Consider the following 12,144-nt stretch of genomic DNA (forward strand, 5'->3'; position numbering starts at 1 on the left):
GGCTCTTTAGCGAGGTACCCCTTGTTAGCACAGGGGAGCAGCCCTAAAAAGGTGTAGCTGGTGTAGTACCCCTTGCCCCCCCCCCCAACCTCATCGTGTTTGTAACGAGCCTAGTATCAAAAGTCTGTGTTTTCAGGGCATTCCGCTAAGAAACGAACCATAACTATTTTAAGCGTTTTTATTATATTTTAGAATTAGGTTTAAAAGCCTCCTAAACCCATTCTAACTTCTTTTATCCTGTGCGCTTGAATTAAATAAAGTTTGAATTTATAGTTATAGTGAAACTGTAAAGTGAAGTTGGCGACTTTGGTTTTGCAAGGCCTGAAGATATCGCTAAAAACGCGGACTTTTGATACCAGGCTCGTAAGGCAATGGCCCAGAGTTATAGGGCAATTTAGTGTCCGAGTGCGTTAGAAACAGACACTGAAGCGCTGTCAAAGTATAAATGCCTTGTAATCCCGTCACTTTATGCCGTGATCTTCGTACCTACCTTTATCCTCAGCATCCGTACCCAAGAGAAGGGCGAGTAAGCCAAGGCGGATATCATCAGGAAGACACAATGCTCTTCAGACTTCTTTATCATCGAGAAGGTCGACCTATCGACGTTTAAGTCTGTCCGGGAGTTTGTGGTCCGTGTGAAGGCCAGCGTGCCGAAGTTGCATGTTGCTTCACTCAACGCTGGTGTAGCCGGGTGGACCTATATCAAGAGTCCTGACCAGTACGAGATGACTCTACAGGTCAACGTCCTCTCAACTGCCCTGGCGTGTGCAAGACCGCCATGAGCCGCAATTTCCCAGTCAATTTCAAGCTCATCATGGCTACTCAGTATTTCCTCGTGGATCGGACCGCAGAAGAAGGAGCACGTACAATGGTGGGCGCCACGCGTTTGGGACAAGAGAGCATGGGAAGACTATGGAAGAATAGTCAATACATCCCACCGAGCAAACTGATGGTGGTCGTGGCACCGAGCTACATCATGAGACGTGGGAGGAGATTTTGGCTATTTTGTGCCAGCACGTGGCTTTGGAGGAGTTGATCTGAGAGCTGGGGTGACTCCCTCTGGACTTTTCGTGGGGAAAGCAAGGATAAAACTTAAATTACAAAATTCATGAAATGGAACCCATGGGCTTGAGACTTGGTTCACTATGCAATTCTTTTGCAGGGAATGGCTGGCCATATTGTACGGAACATGTGGAACTAGTCTATGTCCTCTATCTATGTGATAAATGCACATGGCACCGTATACTTTTCCACAGCAGGCTGCTTTGCTGCCAATACCCGAAGGCTTCTTGAACAAACGGCCTGGTTCTGGCACCTCTTTGGAATTACAAGTGTGCTCGTGGAAATGCCGATGCAAAGGCGAGTCCTCTCGTGTCAACCTGTAGGAACATTTCATCAGCTTCTGCTCCCAATCTCAAATGAGCGCAACGTACATATGAAGGATTCAACTGATCGATTGAAGTGACCCCCAACAACGCCATCCCAACTTCAACTTCATGCTTTAGAATTCGAATTGCTTTGTTGACCCCCGGTTCTCCAAATACAAGCGAGTACAAGAAGCCTCTTCCAAGACCCACTCCCTTTGCTCCGAGACAGAGAGCTTTGAGGATATCTGTACCTCTCAGAACCCCACCATCGGCGATAACTTCACACTTGTCGAATACTTCTGGACAATGCTTTCGAATAGAAACTAAGGTCTCAGCTGCAGAAGGTGCTCCTTCTAGCTGTCGACCACCATGGTTGGAAAGCCAAGGGTGGACTCCATGCTCCATGCACAGTTTTGCGTCCTCCCATGTTTGGATTCCTTTGACACAGACCGGTAAATCAGTCATTGTTCGGATCCATTTGACGAACGAGACCCAGTCGAATGATGACCATATGGCACTGAAATGGGTCAGTACGGTCTTCAATACAAGTCTTAGACTGAATTTATACCCCCGCTTGACAGTCGGTTCCTTTTCAAAGCTCTCGTCTTCCTCTTCGGAGTAGATCGCTGCCTGTCAAGAATCAACAACGTCCACAAGTCACCTGATGACAGCACTCACCTCATCCTCATCTAATTCCATTCTCATATCTCGTTCCCGCTTTCCTGCACGAATGGCATCAACTGTCAAGCAGAAACCCTTAAACCCGTCTTTGACAGCCTGCTTGATCTCCTTCTCCGTCACAGCTAAATCACTCATGGCATAAATCTGCCAACATTGATTCTGACCAAGAGCTTTCGCAGCCGTCATTTCCTTTTGCGAGCAGCCTGCAACATTAGATATCCAGTGGAGAACACCATGCTTTGCCGCAGCTTTCGTCAACAGCACCTCGCCTTTGGGGTGAGCGAGCTTCCCGCCGCCAGCAGGACAGATGAAAAATGGCACAGAGCACTCATTGCCAAGAATTGTGGTTGACGTGTAAATTTCCTCAATAGGACGTAGAACACGAGGTCGAAACCTAATGGCCTGCCAGCTGTCTCGGTTCCATTGTGAGGTGTACTCGCTTTCCGCACCGGCTTTGAAGTCTGGAGCAGGTGAGCAAGAAGTTGTGGTGTAAAGTTTCGAGAGCACTGACATGCAAACGACTTTGGAGGTAATAGTTTCGGGGCAGCCAACTCGAAATCACGTATGTTGATGATAGCTCCTAGGGTAGGCTTCTTCTCCCCAGGAGTGACTTCAGGGGCTTTGCTCTTGGCATCCTCCTCGACTTCAGGCACGGGTCCAGAAACAGGTCCTAGATGATACCTATTGGTAATAATACATTAACAGCTTGTACATGAACGTGTATTTGCAGAGAAGACTTACTCTGACTTGAGATGATTTTCCAAGGTATCGCTTGGGTGTATTGGCTCGAAAGCAGCTGTCGCATCTCGTCCCCCATACTTCAAAATGATGCCCGGCCCACCTGGATGAGAATCCAAGAAATGTGTCATATCATATGCAGCGTTATTGATAACGACCCAGCAGCTCTCTCTCGAGGAGTGTGTTAAAACCTCCTCTCTGTGATTGGATCATGTCAAGAGTGGGCTTGAAAGTGGATCAGTGTTGCTTACCTTGTCAACATTTTCTCCGGATTCGATACAGGCATTCGATTTTAGGGAAGAAATTCGTGTAGCCAAAGGTCTTTATGGAGTTTGAAATCCTCATCAAAAACATATGAAAGTGCTTCTGGGGCATTGCTAGGGTTGCTGGATCCCCTGAATTCTCCAAATGACCAATGAAATTGACGTTCCACTTACCTTCCACATTGCCCCACTTACGATAGGAAGCTCTCCGAATGACCCAACCACCCAAAGGCTAGGGGCAATGTTGGCCTGAAAGATTGTCTCTCTAAGCTCCACTGTCTAAGGTTGGGTTGTTGGTTGAAGTCTCTCATACCCCATCGGTGAATACCCGTCGGTGAGAGAACTATCACTTGCAGCAATCATGGAGAACGTCTTGGCAAAAATTGCTGAAAACACAATCAAGTTCAACCTCGGCGACGAGGAGGTGAGTGAAAATATATCTCCTTTCGTACTGGAAGCTGATCACGGGTGATTAGGAATGGAGAATACTCTTCGAGCCATTCTATGAAGAGCCTTCGAAGGATGTCAGTGTCATCAGAGATGAGCGGTACGGACCCGCGGAGAGGAATCGTCTCGATGTGTTCTTTCCACTCAGCAAAGAAGCTGAAAAACCAGTCCTGCTCTTCGTGCACGGAGGAGGATTCTTCTCCGGAGATAAGAGATGGAGTGAGAAGGTGTGACTTCTGGCTAAAACCGGTGTTTTGAGGGACTGACATCCATCTCAAAAGTGCTGGGCCAATATTGGCAACTTCTTCGCTCGCCATGGAATTGTGACGGTAGTGGCGAACCACCAGCTGGTGCCTCATGTGCGGTACCCTGGAGGTGCTGATGACATGCAACTGGCACGGGAGTGGATCTTCAACAACATTGCCTCTGAAAAGTATGGCAGAGGATCTGTGGACAAAGTCATATTATTTGGCCACTCTTCTGGTGGTGCTCACATTGCCGCAAACCTGTACGCAGCGGGTAAGGAGAACTCCCGATCGAGAATGATGATGATGGCTGAACGCGGGGCATTAGGCGATCCCAAGCGAGTGCCAAAACAGGCTATTTTCCCACCCGTGGCTGGCGTGATGTTCTTCAGCACGCCTTTCTGGTTTGATAGAACGAGGCCTATTCGTCAAAGGACGTTACGGCAATACTATGGCTCAGACACCGAGGAAGTATGGGGTGTAAGTGTCCAGAGATCGCTTGCGGGGTCGAAACTGACAAATCGCGCAGCCGTTATCTCCGCTGAAGTTGTTTGAAGGTCTGCCAGATGACTCGCCTTTGCTGTGAGAATGTCCTGAGAACGGAAAGAGACTTGAGCCTAATAATCAACAGAGACTCTGACAAGATCCCCGTTTACATCGGAACTGTGAAGTGGGAGGTGTAAGATCCGCGTTCCAGCGCACCTTCATTTACTTACGCTGTTTAGAAATGAAGCTGTGAACGCCCAAATCGCCTTTTTCAACGCATATCGGACTCGAAGTAAACCGTCTGGCGCTTTGCCATTCTTCAATGTACTCGACAAGCATAACCATCTTAGGTATGCAGACCCCCCTCTCCAATTTCTCTCGGTCTTCCTGACCTGGGCCGTATTAGCAACATACTATCGATAGGAACAGAGGACGACTCACAGAGCAAGTTGATACTCGAATTCATCAGTGCTTGCGTAGCCAAGGTGGGGAGTGGGGGTAAGCCTTCAGTTAGTCCCTCACGCTTGTGAGCGAAAGTGAATACTGATTCGGAGATGCAGCCAGGGAAAATATAAACAGGGGAAAGAGGCGGCCTGTGATATTACGATTGTAGAGGATTGGGGGGAAAATAGTGCGGAGGGGACACAACTTTTGAAAGCACATATATCTCAGTGGATGGCTGGCCAATGGAAATGAAAACTTCTTGTGAACAGAAAGGAACTTCTCAGCCTCGTTTGTCGTTCCATCACCCACACCCCAGTTCTCTCTCTTACTACTCCACCTTCTGTTGAGAGGGCACTCTCTCCTTTCTCCTTCTCCCCAAGGCGAACTTCAGGGGCTCGTGAGAGGCTCTTGCAGGAATGCAGGCGCAGGGGTAGCGAGTATGTGATAGTATGCCAACACAGAACACTTGCGGACTGAGAGCCAGCATCTAGTGAAAAGTGATCGAGGTTCTGATAACTCAATTCCTATCTGAATTATCCTTTCGGACTAGAAACTCCTCCGTTTCACGCTGGATAATAATACTTAGTCCTTCTCTCTTAGGTCTGATTATTACCTCCGCTTCCGTCATCATCAGGTCAATCTTGTCATAGACACTGTACACCGATATAAATAAGTATAGCTTACTCAGATCTCGAACTTCGATCGGGAAATGCAACGGCCATAATTGAAGCTCCTCATTAAATTTTCCAATGTCTTCGTCCCCAGAAACCAGCCAGTTGATGGCACGCCTTCCCACCTGAAGCAATGCAGTCCATGCTCGTTGGTATGTACTCAAAGGAGAGCGTCCTGCGCTTACGCTCTCGAAGAGATCCAAGTCAAGAGCTTGTCGATGTTCTCGCGATGTTGGCAGCACTAGCCCGTTGTCTTCAGGCCAACCGAGATCCGCAAACTCATTCAAAGCATAATGGAGGACATAACGAATGATAGCCCGAAGCACCATAACTGGTTGATTTTCTTGGTTTGCCCAGGGAATCGAGGATGAGGTGAGCCAGTTCCACTTCGAGGCTGATTTGCCGAGACATCGTTGAAGAGCATCGCAATAGATTGAGAACAAGGTCTTGGAATAGTCCACTTTAATCTCGTCGTGTTGGCAGTCCACCGCCATAGAAAGAAGAGCATAAATCTTGTCCTTTGGGTCTGAACAGAGACGGTCTCCAAAGAGAAGCACAAGAGAGATGAGATTGTACATCTCTGTGAACCGGCGTTGTGGCATCCCAACCCGATCCTTTCGATATTGCAAAAGAGTAGTTGCAGGGCTGTGAGGTCCATATGGCCTACCGTCCTCGGTGCTCTCAAAGTCGTTTTCCAACAATAAAAATGCGTTCCATGGAACCATTTTCTTTCCACAACAAACGACTACATCTTTTGCAAGCCCGAATTCTTGTAAGACCCATATTCGCTGCCAGTAGCTTCGTCCGTAGATTTTTCGTAAAGATTTCCTCAAAATGTCGTTGTTTGGTATTAGGTGACTTCTAGACTGCCCGATCACAATTGAGGCACGTGTAGGTCTAGAACTACCACTAATACCAAGGGCCAAATCTAACGAATCCAAGAGCGGATCATCAGCATCCAACTCGATGGAGGCACCAGCCAGATAATCCATGATAAAGTCGCTATCGTCGGCCTCACAACCTAGCCAGGCTACAACTATCTCGGCATTGGTAAATATCTGGCTCATTAGCCTGACTTGGTGATTCCTCTCGCCGATATTGCTCTGATCAATACATAGAGCATCTACCCAGACAACCCAGTCTTGGGTGGGAAGACGGAGATGGACCAACGCCCACCACAGGTTCGCGCGGATTTCCACAGGAGCATCGAGAAGCTGTAGTACCTTTACCTGCTCTGGAGGGCCCCAAGCATATGATAAGGCGTCATAGCGGGGATGCTCTGATAGTGGAACTGTCTTGAGGCTGCAACAAATAGGTTCATCGCCAGAACCAGGGTGGACAACGAGCAACCGAATATCTGATTTGTCTTCCAAAGGCACTGTCGAGTACACTGCTTTTGAAATGTGAGACATTTCCACAAGACAAAGTGTGAATTCGGCAGGAGCTTCTTGCAAGACCAAACTTTTGATGGAAATCGGTGAGGCTGAAGGACGCCAACTAGGTGTACGCGGCCACTGGGCTGGACCAGCCAGCCCCATTCGAGAAGCACGTGATTGCAGGCTGCCTATTCAAAAGGATGCAACTCACTCGCGATACATATATGAAGGTGTGAAGAGATGAAGATGTCCTAGATTATTACAGGTATATTACCAGGATGAAATCATGTTCTGAATAAGCTTATACATTTAACTTCAATGTCCATCCTACTCAGGACAAACAGCAGAGGCAGATACAACTGAGGACTCCCACATGGCCACTACTATGAGCTTGGAACCATAATTCTTTCAGTCTTCGATTTTAAGATGCCATCAACATCAAGCACACGTTGATCTCTCAGCAAGATAATAGCTTGCGGCGCCATCCGCTTCAGATAAAGTGCCGGAAAGTGTCCAACTTGCATATCCATCGCATCCTGCTCCGACAAATGCAAGCAAATCAACAAGAAGTTGTATAATGCAGTCTGTGATAAGTTCGCCAAGTTCGCCAAGCTCACTAAGGTGGTATCCTCAAGATGCTGCAGTTTTTACCACTAAGCTTATTTGCATCGAAGGCGGCATACAGACGAAAGGATTGCTCTACGCCAATGTCGCTACCTTGACTCTCTTCAAGACTGATAAGAAGCGGCAAAACAAATAAGGTCTTTCATTGTCAACTCCATGAGACTTATATGACAAAGCAGAGGCCTTTAGCCAATAAACGAGCATTGGCAATGCCAGAGGTGGGACTGACAGAACTAAGCAGGCGGCCAGCGCTGCCATGAAGTAGACATGAGTATTCTCCTAAATATGCAAGAAGAGCTGCGACTGTAGTAGAGAGAACTTTGGCTAACCAAGCAAGCTATGCTACGACGAAAGCAGTCAAAGAATTCTCTTAAATATATAAGCAAGGCTGCGACAAAACGAATAATGTCTATTATTCTCAATACTGTGAGACCTATACGACGAAAGCAGATGCTGAAAATCTCTTAAATGCGCAAGCAGAGCTGCGACAGAATCGTGTAGTTCACTTGATGCTCTGGGCGGGGCTGTCATTCAATATTCTTCATTGGTATCTTGGTATCGTCGGGCCTCCCACAAATATCTCTACATTACTCCATATTCGTCCTCCTCTCCCCACCGCCCTCATAAGACTTCCGACGCATCATGCCACTCCTCACTCCCATCATCACTCGACAAAATCGCCCCAATGCTCCCCATCCTTTTTATCCGTTCTGTGCATGGTGTCATTGGATCATTTGACTCCGGAGGAGTCGGAAGGTTCAAAGGAAGACTGGCATCTCCCTTCTCCCCTTCTTCCTCCTCCGTTGTCGCAACCACAATCGTGTCAGAGGTTTGTGACGAAAGTGAGACCCGCACACTCCCGCTGCCCTTGTCCATCACAACCGTCTCAGCGGTGGAGAACCGCCGAGATGCTCTCGTCCCGTAGCTGTGGCTCACAGCTCTCGTCCGAGCATCAGCCGAATGGACTGGAATTGGCGGGCCCGAGGGAGGATGGGTAACAAGATTCATATGCTTGAGTGGCCAGCCTGCGCTGGTACCACCTCCAACATTTGGTAGGTGGTTCGAATCTGAGTCAAAGGCGAAGGGTGTGAGGTAGTCGGGTCGGTTGTTGAGGTCGAGGAAAGGATATTGTATCTCTTTAGGTGGCTGACCGAGTCCAGGGGCAATTTTGCGAAGATTCTCCCACATCTTCGTGACTTGATAAGCAACATTGTTTGTGTCATCCTTCAAGCATTCCGGATTGGACTTGCGCTTGCTCGATTTTAACTTTGAAGATGTATTTTGCTTCGGTGGCGCTGACTTGGGTGCTTGTAGTGACTTCGAGGTTCTCTTGGAGGGCTTTGTTTTCGCCTTCTTGGGCTGCTCGATCTGAATAGCCGAAGCGTTTGAGATTCGGGCTGTGGTTTGCCAGTATGGAAATCGAGTTGCTGGTTTGCCTTTGGAGTCTGTGGCTTTGGCTAGTAGATCGAGGATCTTGAACGTGACAAATACTGCATTCATCTTGTCGTCTCTCGTGGCCTGTGGCCGTGCTGACTGCTTTTTGGGTGGTGCCTTGGATTCACCTAAGGACTCCCTCCGTTTTTCGTCTTCCTTGATTGTCCCTTGTGGCAACCAAATATCTGCTCTTCTCTCTCTTAAATCTAGTACCCATTCATCACAATCCCATTCCACCCAATAATCAAGCACATCTCCCCATGTACTCTCTGGCGGCTTCGTTCTGTTCACGAATATCACCTTCCCTCCTTTCGTATGTACCGCCTTCGCGAACTCTTTCACCATAATCTTCAATCCATGCACCTTAAGACTCGTACCCATAATAAGCAACACATCAGGACCCAGCCCGAGATCATGTGTAATGAGAGGAGAGATCATATTGGCGCTGGGATGTTCCTCTCCATAGAGAACAATATCAGGCCTTAAACGGCCAACGGCGAGTCCTCGTCGTCCCTTTCCGGTACGGTGGGCATTGTATTCGGTACAGGCAGGACAATCAGGGGCGGTTCCGGCAAGCGTCGCAGCGACTCTTTCCTCGTCATCCCAGCTGGATAATTTACTGCAGATTCCGCATCGTAGCCAAATGAGCGTTCCATGGAGAGGAACGACTTCGACTCCTCCAAAGAGATTGTGGTCTCCAGTGATATTCTCGGGTCGGGGTTCGCGCTGGGATCTATAGTTGAAGCGCGACCTATTGCCAGGCCCTTTCGTAAGGTCCGTGCAAAGCCCCTCACGCTCTTCCAGGCAGTCAATGTTCTGCGTGTAATTCCTGACAAGGCGTCCACCATCGCGGAGCGTCCGGATAAATTGGTGTGTTGCGGTTGTAGACTCGACATCCTGAATCTTTTGACGTAGACTCGAGATGAACATGTAAAAGATCGAGGTCGTGAACGGGTCAGACCATATCATAGAGTCGAAGAGATCTCGACCCTTCAGGTTGGGGAGACTCGTTCGTGATGATGACTGGGAAGCAGGAAAGATCGAAGGGTCGTCGTCGTCGTCGGATTTTGACAAGAAACTTGACTCTTCTCTCTGGAGGATTCGAGTGCGAGTAAGTGGAGGGCCGTCGTTGATAAAGCTCAAGCGCTCAGCTGTTGGGTCAATTGGGGTCCTACAAGCAAGGGTGTTTGTTGATTGGCGGGTGAGGGAATTCGAGCGCGACTGACGCCTGCTGCTAGAAGTTGAAGTTGAAGTTGAGGTAGATGTGGAAGCGGTTGAAGACGTTGATTCAGTTGACTGGAGCGATTTTCGTGAGCCCTTCCGGTTTGGTACCGTAGAATCTGGCGTTACCGAGCGGCTCTTGGTATCTTTTGCTTTGCGGATCTGTGAAAGTCTTTTGAGAGAGGTCTCTTCATCCGCCGTTATTTTGTGATTGCCAGCAAGAGCGAAGCCACTCGGAAGCTCCGGTGTTGTGGAAGAGCAGCTAGAGAGAGAGCTATCATCAGAAGACTTGACTATTGGTGTGCTAGCACGTGAGTTTGATGTAGTTGTGTTTGTAGATCGAGATCTTGAGGAGCGGCGTGGTTCTTGCGCAGGTTCGGTTTGTTGTGGCATTGACAGTTGGATATCCTCGTCAATGACATCGACAACTTTCCCATCAGGAGCCACAACTTCGTAGTACCACTGCTTCCTCTTTTTCTTTGGTCTATCGTCAATGTCGAAAGTGTTCTCCTGTTCCCAAGGCGGATTCTGCACAGCTGCATCGTACTGAGCTTGAATCAAGGAGTATAGGCCATGTTCTGACCGAAAGTCCTGCAAAGTGTAAACAAAGATCCAGATAAGGCTCAGGGGCGGTCTGTGCTCCACTTACAGGTATCCCACAGTTTGTACTGATTCCAGCTCCCGTTACAACAACAACTTTCCTGGATTTCCCCAAGATATTTGCAATCTCTTGCAGTTCCCGGCTAGAGCCTTCTCCCACCTGGATTGTAGGCATGGCTCTGGTATGTGTGTAGGTGGCCTCCGTTCCACTCCAAAATGGCCTTTGAAGTCAAAAGAGCCTCCGAGCAATCCTTTGTTCCACTCCTTATAAACTCCCCTCTAAAGGACCAACCAGCCCCCTTTCCGGATGGATTGGGTGACTTGACGCGTCCTTTCAGACTGGCTTCTCTGTACCTCAGCACCACATCAGACCCAATTTTACACACAAGTTGTACAAATAATCCAGAGACCAGAATTCTTCGTGACAGGACGTGTTTTTTTTTCGTGTTCTTTCGTGTTTCTCTAGCCTTTCAGCGGTGTGGGTACAAGTTTTCAGCGCATTGCTGCAGGCAACATCTAGAAGTGGCTTTCATGTATTCGTGTTGAGGAGCATTCGTGGAGAATAGCTCTTCTTCTTATGGCAGATCGATTGCCCTCTTGGCTGTCTTGTTTCTCGACGAGGTCGACAAGTGTCTCTGAGAAGGATTGCAGTACAAAGAAGCAGGCTCTTGCTATGTGCGCACAGAGATATCGTGGCCCTCTGCCAATCACGGTCTAGTCGAAGGAGTCCGCAGTGTATTCGTGTCGCGGGGAGGAGGATTGACGTGTGCGAGCCTTGCAGAAGACGCGCTGATGCCGTCCTGTTATGTGCTATTGCTTGGGTCTCCAATGTCTTTAGCTTCGCCTCTGGATGCAGCTGACAACACTCCACCACAAACGCGGAAAGGACGTGATCGATTGGAGCGAGGAGGACGGTTGAACAATAGAGCCTGGGATGAAGCTCTAAAGTCGCGTCTGCATTTGGAGTTGGATGTTTACAGACTTTGGTCCGAGTGCCCACACTAACGCTATTCGGATGGTCGATCAGGGGTCTTCCCCACATCTCACATCTCAAAGCCGAGCCAACGCCGTTCCAATCTCATTCTACAATACGAAGGCCCTAGGTAGCGTTTTCGTGGCAGTGTCTCCGTGCTGACTCAACATCATCACGGGTCCTTGTGTTGCCCCGGACTCGGGACAATGCAGCAAGTAGCTAGACATCCTATCCACTTGGGACTTCATTCTCATCCAGAAGTTTGGAGATCATGTTTCTGGCCTGAGGACCAGCGAACTCCTGCCGGGTTCGGAGGTGAAGCTGAAATCCATGGAGTTGCGTTGATACCTCTGTATGCTCGCAGTTTGGTTTGCTATTAGATCTCCTGTGTGCGATGAAATCATCGACACCTCAGCTTGACAAGCTGACGGCAACTCGCAATTGAAGTCATTGCCAAACTCCAAACGAGGTCAGTATGCTGTATAAGAGTCATCGTCAATTCGTTGGGGGACAATGGTCCCATTCCAAATTGTTCTGTGATTGAAATAGCCAAGTTTCGTTTTTCTCGTTCAAT

At 48.5% G+C, this 12,144-nt stretch overlaps 4 protein-coding genes across 4 annotated transcripts; 1 reads left to right on the top strand and 3 right to left on the bottom strand.

Moving 5' to 3' along the window:
- Positions 1–1,161: 1,161 nt before the first annotated feature.
- On the bottom strand, positions 1,162–3,118 carry K444DRAFT_586085 (uncharacterized protein). Its single transcript, XM_024877959.1, has 7 exons — positions 3,038–3,118; positions 2,790–2,984; positions 2,560–2,729; positions 2,046–2,509; positions 1,936–1,997; positions 1,434–1,884; positions 1,162–1,379 (listed from the first exon to the last, which is right to left on the bottom strand). The coding sequence occupies exons 1-7, from the start codon at positions 3,070–3,072 to the stop codon at positions 1,326–1,328; spliced, it is 1,431 nt and encodes a 476-aa protein (XP_024739667.1). The 5' UTR covers positions 3,073–3,118; the 3' UTR covers positions 1,162–1,325.
- K444DRAFT_651706 (alpha/beta-hydrolase) lies at positions 3,119–5,079 on the top strand. The gene is made up of 9 exons (XM_024885733.1): positions 3,119–3,473; positions 3,526–3,723; positions 3,778–4,015; positions 4,070–4,221; positions 4,271–4,323; positions 4,373–4,420; positions 4,467–4,577; positions 4,634–4,736; positions 4,788–5,079. Exons 1-9 carry the CDS (start codon positions 3,411–3,413, stop codon positions 4,800–4,802), a joined length of 981 nt encoding a protein of 326 aa, XP_024739668.1. The 5' UTR covers positions 3,119–3,410; the 3' UTR covers positions 4,803–5,079.
- A 94-nt stretch (positions 5,080–5,173) lies between these two features.
- Positions 5,174–6,850, bottom strand: K444DRAFT_610787 (HET-domain-containing protein). The gene has a single exon (XM_024879821.1). It carries the CDS (start codon positions 6,752–6,754, stop codon positions 5,189–5,191), a length of 1,566 nt encoding a protein of 521 aa, XP_024739669.1. The 5' UTR covers positions 6,755–6,850; the 3' UTR covers positions 5,174–5,188.
- A 1,113-nt stretch (positions 6,851–7,963) lies between these two features.
- Positions 7,964–10,772, bottom strand: K444DRAFT_627646 (DHS-like NAD/FAD-binding domain-containing protein; the record flags this gene model as incomplete). The annotated part of the gene is made up of 2 exons (XM_024882829.1): positions 7,964–10,588; positions 10,647–10,772. 2 exons carry the CDS (start codon positions 10,770–10,772, stop codon positions 7,964–7,966), a joined length of 2,751 nt encoding a protein of 916 aa, XP_024739670.1.
- Positions 10,773–12,144: the final 1,372 nt, after the last annotated feature.

Source organism: Hyaloscypha bicolor, assembly GCF_002865645.1.
Source record: "Hyaloscypha bicolor E unplaced genomic scaffold K444scaffold_53, whole genome shotgun sequence".
Lineage (NCBI taxonomy): Eukaryota > Fungi > Ascomycota > Leotiomycetes > Helotiales > Hyaloscyphaceae > Hyaloscypha > Hyaloscypha bicolor.